The sequence below is a fragment of the Somniosus microcephalus genome, chromosome 1, assembly GCF_052327205.1.
Source record: "Somniosus microcephalus isolate GS21.2 chromosome 1, FLI_Smic_1.0, whole genome shotgun sequence".
In the NCBI taxonomy this organism is placed as follows: Eukaryota; Metazoa; Chordata; class Chondrichthyes; order Squaliformes; family Somniosidae; genus Somniosus; species Somniosus microcephalus.
Genome location: NC_140987.1, coordinates 444,848,820 through 444,867,475, shown reverse-complemented (window position 1 = coordinate 444,867,475; position 18,656 = coordinate 444,848,820). Strand labels below are relative to the sequence as shown.

Below are 18,656 nucleotides of genomic sequence, written 5' to 3'. Positions count from 1 at the left end.
GCACTGATGAATGGAAATTTAGAGATGGACGTCAATTCTTCATCATTTACACCATTGTTCAGTTCAGGGCAACACCAGGTCAATTTGTAAAGGAGAGGAAAATAATGATAAGGAGCAAGATCGGAACTTTTATCTTATTTTAATGCAAACCGCATTAGTATGTGGAAAAGAAAGCTGTTTGAGGGGGAGGAAATGTTGGACTATGCAGGCTAAACGGAAGCGTTAGCAATATTCATGAATAATTTAAGTAGAAATATAGTTTAAAGAGGCACAGATTTTTTTTATTGAAATTGTACGGTAAATTGCTCTTGTTTGCCAAACACCTCTAAATCGTCATATCAAAATGCACTATTAGTCGCAACAAACTTCAGGGATGGAAACGACATACTGCTGATCGCGGTGTTCCCTCTTTTCGATGACAGAAAACGGTGCCTCTAAATTCTGTGGCTCATTGGGTGGCACCCTCACCTCTGAGTCAGAAGGTCGTGGGTTCAAGTCCCCCTTCAGAGACTTGAGCGCAAAAATCTAGTGCTGACACTCCCAGTGCAGTGCTGAGGGAGTGCTGCACTGCCGGAGGTGCCGTCGTTTGGATGCGATGTTAAACCGAGGCCCCGTCTACTCAATAAAGTGGCTGTAAAAGATCCCGCGGCACTATTTCGAAGAAGAGCAGGGGAGTTCTCCCCGGTGTCCTGGCCCATTTTTATCCCTCAATCAACATCACTGAAACAGATTATCTGGTCATCATCACATTGCTGTTTGTGGGAGCTTGCTGTGCACAAATCTGCTGCGTTTCCCACGTTACAACAGTGACCTCACTTCAAAATGTACGTCATTGGCTGTAACACACTTTGGGGCGTCTGTTGGTCGTGAAAGGCGCTATAGAAATGCGAGTGTTTCTTCCTTAAATTTTCAGGTTGGACATTACCAGAACATAGTGCAAATGTAAATACTTTGGGGCTCGATTCTAATCAGCACTCCGCTACCCAGTCCCAATCAATCTAAACAGGACAGGCTATCGTGAGATAACCCAGAATAAACCAGCACCAAATCCTGGCCTTCAACTGGTAGGGTAGGCTTTCAAAATTACTTCACAGCATATCTAAGTGGCTACACTGAAGCAATATGTTACATTCAAGCAGGAAAGATTGTGGGGTCAGTGGAAATGCACTTAGCATAGTCAAGTTTTACTAATCGTCAGAAATGCAATTAATACAGTTATTAAGGCTAGGGGCAATCGACTAGTCAAGATCTGGTTTAGACAAAACCAAGTCCATAACTACGCAGTACATCCAAACAAACACATATGATTTGGATACAGTGTTTTTTTAAACAACATACATACAGTTCTCAGCCAAACAGAACCCTACATAATCAGAATGTGTATTACAGGAAACTTTCTGGTATCCGGCACGGACGGGACCGACGTGTTGCTGGTTCATCAACAATTCCAGATAACCGAACGCTATAGTAAAAGATACGGAGCTCAGGGCTCCGTATAAAGCAACAAACCCTGGCTTCAAAACAATCGGCACAAGTTGCAAGCATCTCTGTAGCTTAGCAACAGCTTCAGCTACACCCTTGCACAGCAACAAATGGAGTAAAAAAAGTAATAAAAGTTATCTGAACCGACTCCTGAATTTTGCCGGTGGATAGAGCGTTCCGGTTATTTAGGGGCCGGTTAATCGAAAGTTTCCTGTAAAAGGCGGAATTCTGCTCCCCAGTCCTAAACTACATCCGTATACTTGAGCCCAAGTGTTTCTTTAAGATGTGTATGATGGTATAGTTCACACAGATTGTGACAGATTTTATTGGTACGAGCAGATTAAATTATTGCACACATTCAAATGCCGTGTGCACACTACGTGGATTGCTGCAAAAATAAGATAATAAATATATTTCACTTTGGCTTTATGAGAACACACACGAGAAGGAATGTGCAAACTTTCAGGTAACAGGTTAAATTGAATGTTACTGATAATATAACGGGGAATCGAAAAATCCAATAAGGTGCAAACATGTTTTCAAGTAAAAAAAAACAAACGTCCCCAGGCTAACTGGTCCGTTCTTGTATTATTTTGTGCTGGACGTAATGATGTCCGTGGAAGACAAGGTGCTTCTTATGACTATAAATGCTACTTAATAATCACTTTTTAAATACATTTTAAAATCAGGGAAAGCGTGGGTGGCAGAGTGGCACAATGGGTCAGAGCGCCAAGATGCACATGCCATAGAGTTGTAAGTCCCTGATCTCAGTTGTGTCACTGCAGGGAGGCACTGAATGGAGGCCGATGGTTTCTCGGTGGGGGGCGGTGGGGGAGAAATAGGGCACGTGGGAGAGTAGGCAAATCAGAGGGATCGTCATCCCTGGTCTGCTCTCGTACGCCTCCTTACAGCTAGCTCCTCAAACTATTGTTGGGTACCTGGGAATCGGCTGTCTAACTGGTTCCTTGGCTTCAGTTAGTTCATAGGCCAGGAAGGCCCAAAGGAGAGGGGATAGGGAGTTTGGCCTTATATATATTTTTTAAAGTAATAAGAAAATATTACTTGTAGTATATGTTTGAGCAGAAATTGTAAAAGTTTTAAGATTCACTCAAAAGAGAAAGCCTGCACGGAAAGTTGTACCTCTGTGTATTTATATTCCAGGCATAAATAATACGTTCCTCTCATTGTCTCCTTCAGAACTAATGAAGTCATCATTTCAAACTATTCTGTAGTTTGTATATTCCTTTTTTTTTAGCTCGTCCCTAAGTTGAATTCCAAGTAGATAAGAAAGCATAAATAATTTTAAAACTTTTGTTGCTTCATCATAAATATACATAGGACTCAACAAAAATATACATTCACAAAATAAGACAATATTATTGGGATTCAGGCTGTAAAAATAGTCACAAAAATGCACTGAGATTTCAGCGTTGAATGTCGTCTATTGATTATATTATCAGTAACACCGGGCACATCCTCCACTAGATGAGATTCCTTTCAATGGATTGCTTCAGTAAGACTTGAATGTAGAAAAAAAACATCACTTGTGTGGTGTGGCGACAAGCGTTCCTGCCACACATGCTCGCCCGAGCTGGGACCCGAAGTAGGCAGCTCGTCACCGCGGGCAGTTTCGAGACATGAATAATAACACGCGTCGAATGCCTTTCAAACGTTCTTGGAGTGTCGTCATCGCGAGGAAAGGAAGCTGAGCTCGGTTTTCGAGTGGGAGCACGGCCAAGAGCCACCAGCACCAGCCCGGGCCGTTCGGACTTGCCTGGGGTGGGGAGGGGGGAAGGGGGGGGGGGGGGGGAACAGAAACAAAACGAAAAGGTCAGCTGAAAGGACACGCACAGCTCAAAATACATTCTAGCCTAGAGTTGTCAACCCCCCCCCCAGGATTGCCCTGCAGTTTCCAAGAATTAAAGATTCATCTCCAGGACACTGCTGGTACCAGCCCAGGAGAAAAAAAATCACAGGGGTGTATTTGTGAGCCTACGGACAGGCTAGAGCTTATTTCTCTGGAACAGAGAGGGCTGAGCGCAATACTCCCTTTAATATTATTTTTGGGTGTGCGGCCGCTTTAATGGGCTCCGCGGCCCATTCAAATTCTCGCGCATGCGCGGTTCTTTTCTATTTAAAATCCGGTTCGCGGCCGCGCAGCTTAAAGGGAACATTGGCGGGGAGGTGACCTAATAGAGGTCTTTAAAATTATGAAGGGGTTTGATGGGATAGACATAGAGAAGATGTTTCCACTTGTGGGGTAGTCCAAAACTAGGGGTCATAACTATAAGATAGTCACCAATAAATCCAATCGGGAATTCAGGAGAAACCTCTTTACCCAGAGAGTGGTGGGAATGTGGGACTCACTACCACAAGGACTCGTTGAGGAGAATAGCAGAGATGCATCTAAGGGGAAGCTAAATAAGCACATGAGGGAGAACGTATGTGTTGATGGGGTTAGATGAAGAAAGCTGGGAGGAGGCTCATGTGAAGCATAAACACCGGCACGGACCAGTTGGGCCAACTACCTGTTTCTGTGCTGTAAATACATTGAAATACTTAGTGAACTGCTATTTGAAAAGCTGGTGTTGGATGTCTGCTCGTTAAATTAATTCTAAAAGCAACTAAGGCGCACATGCAGTCACGAGCTAACGCACCTGTATATCTGTATCCTTCCTCGGCATTGGTCCAAAGTGGCTCAGAATTCGAGTCTTCAATATTTGCTTAAGCGAGCTGAACCACATGTACGCCTGATCATACACCAAGTCATGCAGCTGAAGAAGTTCCGCATAGTCCTCTCCCTCTACCTGTTACGTGGTAAGTTACATGAGATTACAGGAGATTCAGTGGACACATTAAAGAAATTTCCTTTGCAATGGTCAGATACTTCTGCTCTCTCCATCTCCCTCTAATGAATGTCTTCCTCGTATTCTAAGATAATTGCCAATAGAACCAAAGCGGAGATGAGGAGGAATTCCTTTATAGCGAGTTGTTGTGATCTGGAATGCACTGCCTGAGAGGGCGGTGGAAGCAGATTCAACTGTCAAAAGGGAATTGGATAAATACTTGAAAAGGAAAAAATTGCAGGGCAATGGGGAATGAACGGGGAGGAGCGGGACTAATTGGATTGTTCTTTCAAAGAGCCGGCACAGGCACGATGGGCCGAATGGCCTCCTTCTGTGCTGTAAGATTCTATGATTTTATTCACAGTTTCACCAATTGCAGAACAATCCTATTGCAAGTAATATTTAATTTGAAAAAGGGTCCTTCGTATTAACTCCATCAGCAACAACCCTCGCTTAATTGTCAAAGCATAAAAGGACATAGCATGAAGGTTTAATGATTGCACACATTATCCTTGATAAGGCGTCACCTTTTCGTCTTCAAGGTATTCAATATCTGCAGTACTGTAGCCATCCCTTTCGCTGTGTCGTAACACCTTAAACCTTCGCCTGCCGATAGTGTCTACGACCGAACGACCATCTGAAAATACCTCGACACTTCGGACCTCCAGCATGCAGCCAGAATCAGCGAAACTGCGCAGGAGAAAATGAACAGTTATAATATTGGCCCAAAAATTTGGGTCGGAGGCTTCCCGCGGGCGCTAGCCCCCGACCTGCACTTACCTAGCGCGCCGGCCATTGTGCTGTGGGCCCACGTGGGGTTCCGATCCTGGGCCTGCTCCAGCTGCCGGTGTGCAGTGCTCGCTTATCCCAGGGGCGCAACTAGTTTGCAGCGTCCCCTGGGATCCCGTGGGCCATGGAGAGCCAATCGGAGCAGGGAATGCTCCATTCATAGATTTGACAGGAAGACATGTCAAACCTATGAATAGAGATCGGCCCCAAAACCTAAGTAAAACTTCAAATAAATTTTTTTTTAAACATCACATTTTTAAAATAACTATAAATTACATAAATTAACTGTTATAAACAAAAATTTAAATTTTTGAAAAAATTAAAGTTTTTAACAGGGCTAAAAATAAACTTAGCTTTCTTTAAAGTATTTTAAAATGATAAACCTGTAAAAAAAGCGGAAGTTCCAGGCGTACGCGCTGCCTCTCTGGCGCACGTGTTTGACCTCCGAACCCCTTCCTTCAAGAGAACGTTAGTTCCGGTTTCCAGCACACGCTCAGTGCATGCGCGAAACCGGCACTTCCGTTGGCCCTACGCATGAGTACACAGCGTGTACTCACCCGTGGGGACCCGAATTTCTGGTTATATGTGCATCAACGGTGCATAGCTCTAAGTGACTCAGATGTGGCCCAGTTGGTTGCATTCTTGCTTCTGAGTCATGAAGGTTGTGGGTTCAAGTCCCACTCCTGAGCACATGATCTAGGCTGACACTCCAGTGCAGTGCTGAGGGAGTGCTGCATCGTCGGAGGTGCCGTCTTTCAGCTGAGATGTTAAACCGAGGCCCCGTCTGCTCTCTCAGGTGGAAGTAAAAGATCTCACGGCACTATTTCGAAGAAGAGCAGGGGGGAGTGATCCCCGGTGTCCTGGGGCCAATATTTATCCCTCAATCAACATCACAAAAAACAGATGATCTGGTCATAATCACATTGCTGTTTGTGGGAGCTTGCTGTGTGCAAATTGGCTGTCACATTTCCTACATTACAATAGTGACTACACTTCAAAAGTACTTCATTGGCTGTAAAGCACTTTGGGACGTCCGGTGGTCGCGAAAGGCGCTATATAAATTTAAGTTCTTTATTTAAATAATTGAACTTGCATAAGAGAGTCCAAATTTTAATACCTACAATGACAAGTTTTTCTTTATTTGTTAAGACCTTAAGAATTAGAAGCAGGAGTCAGCCATTCGGCCCCTCGAGCCTGCTCCGCCATTCAATAAGATCATGGCTGATCTTCAACCTCAACTCCACTTTCCTGCCCGATCTCCATATCCCTCAATTCCCCTAGAGTCCAAAAATATATCGATCTCAGCCTTGAATATACTCAATGATTCAGCATCCACAGCTCTCTGTGGCAGAGAATTCCAAAGAGTCACAACCCTCTGAGTGAAGAAATTCCTCCTCATCTGAGTCCTAAATGGCCTACCCCTTATCCTGAGACTATGCCCCCTAGTTCTAGACTCTCCAGCCAGGGGGAAACAGCCTCTCAGCATCTACCCTGTCAATCCCCCTCAGAATCTTATATGTTTCAATGAGATCACCTCTCATTCTTCTAAACTCCAGAGAGTATAGGCCCATTCTACTCAATCTCTCCTCATAGGACAGCCCTCTCATCCCAGGATCGATCTAACGAACCTTTATTGCACCGCCTCTAAGGCAAGTATATCCTTCCTTAGATAAGGAGACCAAAACTGTGCACAGTACTCCAGGTGTGGTCTCACCAAGGCCCTGTACAATTGTAGCAAGACTTCCTTACTCTTATACTCCAACCCCCTTACAATAAAGGCCAACATGCCATTTTCCTTCCTAATTGCTTGTTCTTGGGATGTGGGCAAAACTGGTCAGCCTGTATTTATTGCCAATCCTTGATTGGCCTTAAGAGTCAAGGACATAGAGTGAGACTGGAGTCACAGATCCCCTTTCCTGCAGGACACTAGTGTGAACCAGTTGGATTTTATGGCAATTCAATAGTTCTTTTGTTCATTTGCTGGTGCCAGTCCAGAAATTGCTACTGAATTCAATTTCACAATGTTGGCATGGTGGGATTTGTACTCACAATCTCTGGCTTGTTGGAACTAGCACCAGAACTACTCGGCTACTACACCCATTACATCATGCTAACTTGAAGAGGCACTGAGAGAGAATTGGAAAGTTTTCACACAGGCTCAATATCTCAAACAGCCAAGAAGAGCCAGCTGTGAATTTCCACTTCTCTAATGGGAAAGCCAACAGTATAAAGCAAGCTGCTGAGTCACTTTCAATATACCTAATCTGGAAAAGTTATATATGTGGGTAATTATATCCAGCTCATAAACAAAGTTAATGAGCAAGGAGATTAAAGTCCTTCTGTTAATAATTTCAGTAGAAAAGTCAGCATGATTATAAAGCAGGACTTACATAGAATTACACTGAATTTACAGCACAGACACAGGCCATTCGGCCCAACAGGTCCGTGCTGGTATTTATGCTCCACACGAGCCTCTCCCACCCCTCTTCATCTCACCCTATCAACATATCCTTCTATTTCTTTCTCCCTCATGTGTTTATCCAGCTTCCCCTTAAATGCTTCTATGTTATTTGCCTCAACCACTCCCTGTGGTAGCGAGTTCCGCATTCTCACCACTCACTGGGCAAAGAGGTTACTCCTGAATTTCCCTATTAGATTTATTCGTTTTTTTTTAAATTCGTTCATGGGATGTGGGCGTCGCTGGCAAGACCAGCATTTTATTGCCCATCCCTAATTGCCTTTGGGAAGGTGGTGATGAGCTGCCTTCTTGAACCGCTGCAGTCCGTGTGGTGAAGGTGCTCCCACAGTGCTGTTAGGGAGGGAGTTCCAGGATTTTGACCCAGCGACGATGAAGGAACTGCCGATATACTTCCAAGTCAGGATGGTGGTATTACTTGGTGGGGAACTTGGAGGTGGTGGTGTTCCCATGCGCCTGCTGCCCTATCTGTGACTATCTTATATTCATGGCCCATGTTCTGGTCTCCCCCACAAGTGGGAACATATTCTCTACGTCTACCCTACCAAACCCTTTCATAATTTTAAAGACCTCGATCAGGTCACCCCTCAGTCTTCTCTTTTCTAAAGAGTCCCAACCCACATCGCTACTTTTAATGATTTATGTATCTGTACCCCTAGATCCCATTGCTCCTCTGCCCCATTTACAATCTTATTGTCTAAGGGATAGTGGCAGCCTCATTATTCTTACCAAAATGCACCAACTCACATTATCTATATTGAAATTCATTTGCAAATTACACACATTCTGCAGGTTTATTAATGTCTTCTTGTACTTTGTCATAGTCTTCCTCAGCATTAGCTATAACCCCCAATTTGGTGTCCTTTTACTGAAATGATCAGCAGAAGGAATTTCAACTCCTTCCCCACAAGTTATTTAGGCATTTGTCTCCATGAAGAAAAAGATTGCTTAAACCAGAAGCACATTACATCCTATTCAAAAAAGGCCAGCTCTGGAACATAGGATCAGGAATAGGCTATTCAGCCCCTCGAGCCTGGCTCTCTCTCAGTTCATATTTGTCCAAGTTGGTTGTGGTTGTGGTTGTTGGAGGTCAATTATCTAAGCCCCAGGACATCGCTGCAGGAGTTCCTCAGGGCAGTGTCCTAGGCCCAACTGTAAAGTCTGTGGGTTGTATAGCGAAGTAATACACAGACTACAAGAGTAACTTAAACAGGACTTTACTATTCGAAGGTCAGGGCGAATCTGCCCAATAAATTCTGCCACAGCACTTATATACCGGTGTGGTCACCACCGGTATTACAGTATACATCAGCCAACATAAAGTAGGGCAGCACGGTGGCATAGTGGTTAGCACTGTTGCCTCACAGCACCAGGGACCCGGGTTCGAATCCGGCCTCGGGCGACTGTCTGTGTGGAGTTTGCACATTCTCCCCGTGTTTGCGTGGGTTTTCTCCGGGTGCTCCGGTTTCCTCCCACAGTCCAAAGATGTGCGGGTTAGGTTGATTGGCTATGATAAATTGACCCTTAGTGTTAGGGGGATTAAATACGTGGGGTTACGGGGATAGGGTGGGATATGTGTTGGTGTAGGGGTTACGGGGATCGGGTGGGATATGTGTCGGTGCAGGCTCGATGGGCCGAAATGGCCTCTATCTGCACTGTGGGGTTTCTGTGATTTCTGTGATTTCTGTGAACACCTAAAATAGTTCTCTTAAAGGTGGACGGTTACATACAATAGTTCTCTTAAAGGTAGAACGGTTACATACACTACAATCCTCCTTTATTAGCTTACAACATACTTATTCTCCATTAAACATACATGTATTCAACTTCATGTAAAACAATTCACAGATATAGTCTCTGTGGAAAACAGTTCACAATTTCAGTCTCTGTGGAAAACAGTTCACAGATTTAGTCTCTATGGAGGCGTCTCCTGTGCTTCTTAACTCAGTCCGGACAACGCCTCCGTGGTGTAGCAGTTCCCGGTGGTGTAGTCAGTTCACGTTGCTGGAGTGACTCATCCAATAGTCCTTCCCTAAACTTAACAGCTTGAACTTCCGTCACTTCTGAACCAGCATTGCTGACTTTTAAAAACCACTGGATTCCTTGGGAAGTTTTTCTACTTCCAACTGATTTGGCTCCATTCGGAGGGAGCACGTGCGTGGTCTGGTAGAGGTGATAATGGTTCAGATGGTCATTATTTTCTGCTTCGTCTTTTCCTTTTCTGCTTCTTGGAGACTCTCTGGGCTCCACTGTCAGCTGCCAGCTGCCTGCACAGTTCCTCCCGTAGTAGCGCCACCATCTCCCGATGTTCCTTAGACTTTGTGATTCATCAAGGTTTCTGCACTTTGGGAGTTTTCATCACAAGCTGGGCAGAATAGGTCCTCGTAATATTCGGTGTCGCTCAACAGGTCATGGTAATATTCGGTGTCGTCCTGAGCTAAGCCAGTGGGAGGGTCTTCTATTTCCTCCCTACCCAGCTGGATGTTAGCCAACTTTTGTTCCCAATCCTGACATCTTTCCTGAAGAGACTTCTTCATGTGTTCAGCTTCATCCCGCTTTTCCTGGGCTTCCTGCAAGTCTTTTACTAATGACATCATTTGTGATTTCAATACTTCAACTTCATTCGGAGATTGATTGATCGGACTATTCAATCCCTCTACTGAAGTAGCTGTTTCAGCATTCTGTTGTTCTGCATTGACGTGAGGCAGCGTACTTTCGGCCTCCAAGAGCGGCTCTGCTGCAGTCTTCTCAGTCTGTGTTGCCACCTCAGCTATTTCAATAACTTTTGAGAGTTCCGAACCCCTTTTCTTTGAAGATTGAGGCTCGTGTTCAAGTTTTTCCCATTTCAGGGTCTTGTCCCTCAGCATATGAAGAAGTTGGCTGACTGTTAACTCTTCTGCCATCATCCGTTTCCCATTAGCTGCAGGGCTGTTTATAAACTTGCCCTGGGGCTCCTTTGCTGTTTCTACTTTGCCATCATCCGCAGCCTCCACCATTCGAATTTCCACAAATGAATCGTCCGGTGATGCTGCACCCAACTTCAGTAGGAGCTCGGAAGTCCTGTCGGCCAAATCAGCCTTTTCTGCCTGCAACCTGCTAACAAGCGCCTTCAGTTGCTGCACATCTTGTTCCACCAGCTTAGAGCACGCACCTTCAGAACCCGAATCAGCTTTGATTCGTTTGGCCTCCTCTCGCAGACGGTTTGTGCGCTCCTGCTCCCTTTTCTCCCTCAGCTGCTTCTGTTGTCTTTCCAGATTCTCCCATTCGGTGTCATAGAACTTTTTCATTGTTTTCATCTCTTGTTCGAGACGGCAACTCAATTGCTCTAATTGCTGTCGTAATTTGAAATAAGTTTGAGTTCGAGCTCGGTGTTCCTCAGTAATGTATATGTCTGTAAACTGAACAGACTCAGAATTCTCTGTCAAACTATGTTGTTGTTGTTCAGTGGAGTTCTGTTCTGCAACTTTGTTCTCCTCTCGAGCATAAGCCTTTATGCACGCCTTCGTTTTTCCAACCTTAGTCAGCAAGTCCATTTTAGCCTTGTCTTTCATACTTGGGTTGGACTTATCGTCATCCGTTTCAGAGTCTGAGCTGATTGTCTGCACCGAGTCCTCACTCGTTATTGCTTTTAGGTAGTGCCATTCCATGTCTATTTTCTTGATCCACTCCCGTCCTAGAAGTGGTGGTCCTCCCTCAGGTAGTACATATAAGTCCATTCCTGGGTGTTCTTTGCCCCTGTCTCTCACCTTGACTCTTATCTTTCCCATGGGGTATACTTTATGCCCCATGTATGTCTGCAATACGAACTTGGTATCTCTCAAGGGTATATGTGAGAATAGCCGGTTGTAATCCCTTCGATTTATGACTGATAGGGCTGATCCAGTGTCCAACTCCATTTTTACTTGGACTCCGGCTATTTTTAGCATGACCCAGATAGTTTGTAGGTCATCTTCCTTACTCACATTGTGAATTCTCAGACTACCCAGTTCCTGGCCGTTTGGGTCTGAATCCGAATTCTGTTCGTCTGAACTCTTCTCAGCCACCTTGTGTACTTTGTTGTACTTTTCCTGTGATGGCTTTTTTTTTTGGTTGTTGGTCTTCTTCCCTGACCGGCATACTTTGGCTATGTGACCCAGTTTGCCACATTTCCTACAGTCCTGGTTTTTAAACCAGCATTGGTTCTGGTCGTGTGTTGTCTTCCCACAACGATAACATTTCGTTGCACCCGAAGTAATTTGATCCATACTAAGGACCGCTGCCTTCAGCTGCATTTCCGCAGTTCCTTTCGCTGCGGCTTCGTGTGATGCTGCAATAAGGACAGCCCTATCCAGTGTAAGGTCGTTCTCTTCGAGCAGTCGCTTTTGCGTTCCTTCCTTCGACAACCCGCACACGAACTTGTCTCGCAATGCCTCTGTCAGATTTCCTCCAAACTGGCAGTATTTCGCTAGCCTACGCAGTTCGACCAAGTATTCCGCGTTGCTTTCCTCTTTCCGTTGCGTTCTCGCATAAAATTTGAATCGTTCCGCCAACATCAGCGGTGTGGGGTTCAAGTGATCCTTCAGAACAGCAACAATATTAGCGAAGGTCTGATCCGCCGGTTTAGCTGGTGATAGAAGATGCCTCAATAGCCCATATGTCTTCGCCCCCATTGCGTTTAATAAGGTGAGAGCTTTATCATCATCAGCGATTTTATTGGCCTCACAATATATCTCGATACGTTCTACGTACGTGGCCCAATCTTCCACCTCGGCATCGAAGTTGTTGATGTTACCATGCTTAGGCATCTTCACTATCTCTCACTATCTCTAGTCACCGTGGCCGAATTGCTTCTCGTGCTAATCGGCTCACTCCCCACCGTGGCAGAAGGGACAATCAGTGCCTGTTGCTGATGGAAGGCGTCTTGTTTGAAGTCTTCCTTCCTTCTTGCTCTGCAGCCTCGAGTTTTCTCTCAGCAAAACGACGAGGGCGGTTGTCTCTTCTCGACGCTCGTTAACTGTTTCAGAAGTATTGTTGCCGCAGGGTATGATCGAACTCGTCGCCACTGTAAAGTCTGTGGGTTGTATAGCGAAGTAATACACAGACTATAAGAGTAACTTAAACAGGACTTTACTATTCGAAGGTCAGGGCGAATCTGCCCAATAAATTCTGCCACAGCACTTATATACCGGTGTGGTCACCACCGGTATTACAGTATACATCAGCCAACATAAAGTAGTGCAACACCTAAAATAGTTCTCTTAAAGGTGGACGGTTACATACAATAGTTCTGTTAAAGGTAGAACGGTTACATACACTACACCAACCATCTTCTGTTGCTCCATCAATGACCTTCCCTCCATCATAAGGTCAGAAGTAGGGATGTTCGCTGATGACTGCACAGTGTTCAGTTCCATTCGCAACTCCTCAGATAATGCAGCAAGACCTGGACAACATTCAGGCTTGGACTGATAAGTGGCAGGTAACATTCGTGCCAGGCAATGACTATCTCCAACAAGCGAGAGTCTAGCCACCTCCCCTTGGCATTCAACTGCATTACTATTGCCAAATCCCCCACTATCAACATCCTGGGTGTAACCATTGACCAGAAACTTAACTGGACCAGCCACATAAATACTGTGGCGACAAGAGCAGCTCAGAGGCCGAGAATTCTGTGGCGAGTGACACACCTCCTGACTCCCCAAAGCCTTTCCACCATCTACAAGGCACAAGTAAGGAGTGTGATGGAATACTCTCCACTTGCCTGGATGAGTGCAGCCCCAACAACACTCAAGAAGCCCGACACCATCCAAGACAAAGCAGCCCGCTTGATTGGCACCTCATCCACCACCTTAAACATTCACTCCCTCCACCACCGGCGCACTGTGGATGGATTGTGTACCATCTACAAGATGCACTGCAGCAACTCGCCAAGGCTTCAACAGCACCCCCCAAACCCGTGACCTCTACTACCTAGAAGGACAAGGGCAGCAGGCGCATGGGAACACCATCACCTCCAAGTTCCCCTCTGAGTTACACACCATCCTGACTTGGAAATATATCGTCAGTCCTTCTTCGTCGCTGGGTCAAAATCCTGGAACTCCCTTCCTAACAGCACTGTGGGAGAACCTTCACCACACGGACTGCAGCGGTTCAAGGCGGTGGCTCATCACCACCTTCTCAAGGGCAATGAGGGATGGGCAATAAATGTTGGCCTTGCCAGCGACATCCCATGAACGAATAAAAAAAAGAGTGCTCAGGCACTCTGTCCCTAATAATAGATGCTAGTAATTTCCCCACAACAGACATTAAACCAATAAGTCTATAATTTCCTGGCTTCTCTCTCCCAGCCTTCTTAAATAATGGAATGACATCAGCAATTTTCCAATCCAAGGGAATAATTCCTGAATCAAGAGAATTTTGGAAGATCACGACTAGAGCATCGGCAATTTCCTCGCCTACTTCTTTTAATACCTGGGACGCAAACCATCGGGTCCTGGAAATCTGTCAATCTTCAGTCTCATTATTTTCTCCATTACCATTTCTTTACTTATATTAAATCTATTTTTTTAAATCTTAGTTATTTTTAGTTTTCCTCGTAATTCTGGTGCCCCTTCAAAGACCATATTAACAAGTAGTGAAAAACAGAAACTGCCAGAAATACACAGCACGTTAATCAGTCTCTGTAAAGAGAAAAGAGAAGTGCAAGACCATTCATTGGAACCAATACGGAAACATGAATCTGCCTTTTCTCTCTATAGGTGCAAATTAACCTGCTTTGTATTTCTGTTTTTAATTTCAGATTAAAAAAAAAATTTTTTTTAGTCATATTAATATGATTGGTTTTGTTGATTTTTTCATAAGCAACATGGGGGGTTTTTGATAAGAGTAAATATGAAGAAACTGTCTCCACTGGCAGAAGGATCAATGACCAGAGGACATCGTTTTAAAGTAATTGGCAAAAGAACCAGGAGGGTGATGAGAATAATTTTTATGCAGCGAGTTGTTGTGATCTGGAATGCACTGCCTGAAAGGGCGATGGAAGGAGATTGAACAGTGATTTTCAAAAGGGAATTGGATAAATACTGGAAGGGGAAAATTTTTTTGCAGGGCTATGGGGAAAGAGCAGGGGGAGTGGAACTAATTGGATAGTTTTCAAAGAGCCGGCACAGGCACGATGGGCCGAATGGCCTCCTCCTGTGCTGTGTGATTCTATGAAGATATAGCAACAGATGATGCTGTATCCTAGTTTTCAAATCCCTCCATGGGCCTCATCCCTCCCTATCTCTCTAACCTCCTCCAGCCCTACAACCCTCCGGGGTCGCTGCGCTCCTCCAACTCTGGCCTCTTGCGCATCCCTGATTTTCATCGCTTCACCTTTGGCGGCCGTGCCTTCAGCTGCCAAAGCCCTAAGCTCTGGAATTCCCTCCCTAAACCTCTTCGCCCCTCTACTTCTCTCTCTCTCCTCCTTTAAGACACTCCTTAAAATCTACCTCTTTCATCTGCCCTAATATCTCGTTATGTGGCTCGGTGTCAAATTTGGTTTGATAATCGCTCCTGTGAAGTGCCTTGGGACATTTTTACTACGTTAAAGGCGCTGTATAAATTCAACTTCTTGTTGTTGCTACTCACCCCTTAACTGGATCACTCAAGCACATTCCAAACTGTTTGTTGCCAGACTCCATACATCTCCGAATCATTAACCGATAACAAGGCTCAAAGATGTGCAGCGGGCACGGGATAGTGGGATATGCCATGGTGCAGATGAATATTGGCACAGATTTGTTGAGACTGGAGAAAAAAAAAGTATTTGCCAGTATTAATGAGTTAATAGTAAAGTACATCATCCATCTTATATAAGTTACATTTCAATACAGATATATATAGCTCAACTCTATGAAGTTCTCCTCAATCCAACCATGTGCATTCACAGTGATAACGTTCCTATTAAAACATTTTTCAAATGGAACTAATGTGGTCCATTCCCACACCTTGGCAAGATCCACTCTACCTTTATGGCAAATTAGGTACAGTGAGCTTGAGACAAGAGTAGTTTTCCCTTACCCTCTCAATTTGCACACTAGATGGGGGCCTTACTGCCTCAAGCCAGCAGACACTTTGGGAACACGGTGGCATAGTGGTTAGCACTGTTGCCTCACAGCGCCAGGGACCCGGGTTCGAATCCGGCCTCGAGCGACTGTCTGTGTGGAGTTTGCACATTCTCCCCGTGTTTGCGTGGGTTTCCTCCGGGTGCTCCGGTTTCCTCCCACAGTCCAAAGATGTGCGGGTTAGGTGGATTGGCTATGATAAAATTGACCCTTAGTGTTAGGGGGATTAAATACGTGGGGATAGGGTGGGATGTGTGTTGGTGTAGGGGTCACGGGGATCGGGTGGGATATGTGTCGGTGCAGGCTCGATGGGCCGAAATGGCCTCTATCTGCACTGTGGGGTTTCTGTGATTCTGTGAACCCAGCGCTAGGCCCCAGTGGAAGTGGCAGAGGGCCAATCGTCATGGTTACCGGGCGGTAGGACTATGTGCCCCATTTTTAGGCCCTCACTGCCCCCATTAACACCAATTTTACCAAGTGAAATTGCCCCCCGCATAAGTTTAGTGTCAGCCGTGGCTCAGTTGGTAGCGCTCTCGTCTCCGAGTCAGAAGGTTGTGGGTTCAAGTCCCGCTCCAGAGACATGAGCAAAAAAAATCTAGGCTGACGTATTTTTTTAAATGGTGAGAGATTGGGAAATGTTGTTGTTCAGAGGGACCTGGATGTCATTGTACACGAATCACTGAAAGTTAACATGCAGGTACAGCAAGCAATTAGGAAAGCAAAAGGTATGTTGGCCTTTATTATAAGAGGATTTGAGTACAAGAGAAAAGACGCCTTACTGCAATTATATAGGGCCCTGGTGAGACCACACCTGGAGTATTCTGTACAGTTTTGGTCTCCTTACCTAAGGAAGGATATACTTGCCATAGAGGGAGTGCAACGAAGGTTCACCAGACTGGTTCCTGGGATGGGGGGATTGTCCTATGAGGAGAGATTGAGTAGACTAGGCCTATATTCTCTAGAGTTTAGAAGAATGAGAAGTGATCTCACTGAAACATAAAAAACTCTTACAGGGCTTGACAGGGAGGATGTTTCCCCTGACTGGGGAGTCTAGAACCAGGGGGCACATAGTCTCAGAATAAGGGGTCGGCCATTTAGGACTGAGATGAGGAGAAATTTCATCATTCAGAGGGTGGTGAATCTTTGTAATTCTCTACCACAGAAGGCTGTGGAGGCTCAGTCATTGAGTATATTCAAGACAAAGGTCAATAGATTTTTGGATATTAAGGGAATCGAGGGATATGGGGATAGTGCAGGAAAGTGGAGTTGAGGTAGAAGATCAGCCATGATCTTATTGAATGGCGGAGCAGGCTCGAGGGGCCGAATGGCCGACTCCTGCTCCTATTTCTTATGTTCTTATTGTGCCCTTGCTACCCTCAGTGCTTCTTCCAAGTGGTGTTCAACATGGAGAAGTACTGATTCATCAGCTGAGGGAGGGCTGTAGGTGGTAATCAGAAGGAGGTTTCCTTGCCCATGTTTGACCTGATGCCATGAGACTTCACAGGGTCCGGGATCAATGTTGAGGACTCCCAGGGCCACACCCTCCTGACTGTATACCACTGTGCCACCAACCCTGGTGGGCCTGTCCTGCCAGTGGGACAGGACATACCCAGGGATGGTGATGGAGGAGTTTGGGACATTGGCTGAAAGGTATGATTCTGTGAGTATGACTATGACAGGCTGTTGCTTGACTAGTCTGTGGGACAGCTCTCCCAATTTTGGCACAAGTCTCCAGATGTTAGTGAGGAGGACTTGGCAGGGTGGACTGGGCTGGGTGTGCCGTTGTCGTGTCCGAAGCCGGTGCCGAGTGGTCCGTCCGGTTTTATTCTTATTATTGTTTCTTTTAGCGGTTTGTTACAACTGAGTGGCTTGCTGGGTCATTTCAGAGGGCAGTTAAGAGTCAACCACATTGCTGTGGGTCTGGAGTCACATATAGGCCAGACCGGGTAAGGACAGCAGATTTCCTTCCCTAAAGGGCATTAGTGAACCAGATGGGTTTTTATGATGATCCGGTAGTTTCAGGGTCACTATTACTGATACTAGCTTTTTATTCCAGATTTATTTAATTAACTGTATTTAAATTCCTCAGCTACCATGGTGGGATATGAACTCACATCTCCAGATCATTAGCCCAGGCCTACTAATAATAATAATAATAATAATAAATCAACTTTTATTGTCATTGTTAGTGCACAAGTGCAGTACAACGAAATGTAGGCTTGTGGCTCCCGAGAGTGTACATTTAGATTAAGACATTTAAACATTCAACATACATTTGGCTTGTAATACATTAACATAAACATAACCATAATAAAGTGCATTGGCAGATGTGCAGGCTTTAGAGTTTATTTGTGGAGTTCAGTAGGATGACAGCCCTGGGAAAGAAGCTGTTCCTAAATCTGGTCGTACGGGTGTGAATGCATCTGTAGCGTCTCCCAGATGGCAGGAGGGAGAACAGACTGTGGCTGGGGTGGGTAGGGTCTTTGACGATGGTCCGTGACCTCCGTAAGCAGCGTTTCTGGTATATGTGCTCTATGGTCGGTAGCCGGGTGCCGGTAATGCGTTGGGCAGTTTTGACTACCCGCTGCAGGGCTTTCCGGTCATAGTAGCTACAGCTGCCATACCATACTGTGATACAGTTCGTCAGGATGTTCTCTATTGTGCAGCGGTAAAAGTTAGAGAGGATCAGGGGTGACAGGTTACATCCCTTCAGCCTCCTTAGGAAATATAGGCGCTGCTGGGCCTTCTTCACCAGAGAGGAGGTATTGAGGGACCAGGAGAGGTCTTCCGTGATGTGGACTCCGAGGAACTTAAAGCTGTCCACCCTTTCCACCACAGCCCCATGGATGTGGATGGGGGTGTGACTTCCGCCTTTAGACTTCCTGAAGTCCACAATGATTTCTTTGGTTTTCTTGATGTTAAGGGCCAGGTTGTTATCGGCGCACCACTTCACGAGATGCTGGACCTCCTCCCTGTAGG

At 45.4% G+C, this 18,656-nt stretch overlaps 1 protein-coding gene across 1 annotated transcript in view; it reads right to left on the bottom strand.

Moving 5' to 3' along the window:
• Positions 1-259: 259 nt before the first annotated feature.
• Positions 260-18,656, bottom strand: part of LOC147125353 (LON peptidase N-terminal domain and RING finger protein 3-like) — a 47,134-nt gene continuing 28,737 nt past the window's right edge. Inside the window, exons 9-12 of the mRNA XM_086001888.1 lie at positions 15,202-15,360; positions 4,856-5,018; positions 4,140-4,289; positions 260-3,256 (exon numbers count right to left, since the gene is read on the bottom strand). Coding sequence (XP_085858014.1) covers positions 3,098-3,256; positions 4,140-4,289; positions 4,856-5,018; positions 15,202-15,360 — 631 coding nt within the window. The 3' untranslated portion in view covers positions 260-3,097. The remainder of the gene's footprint in view (positions 3,257-4,139; positions 4,290-4,855; positions 5,019-15,201; positions 15,361-18,656) is intronic.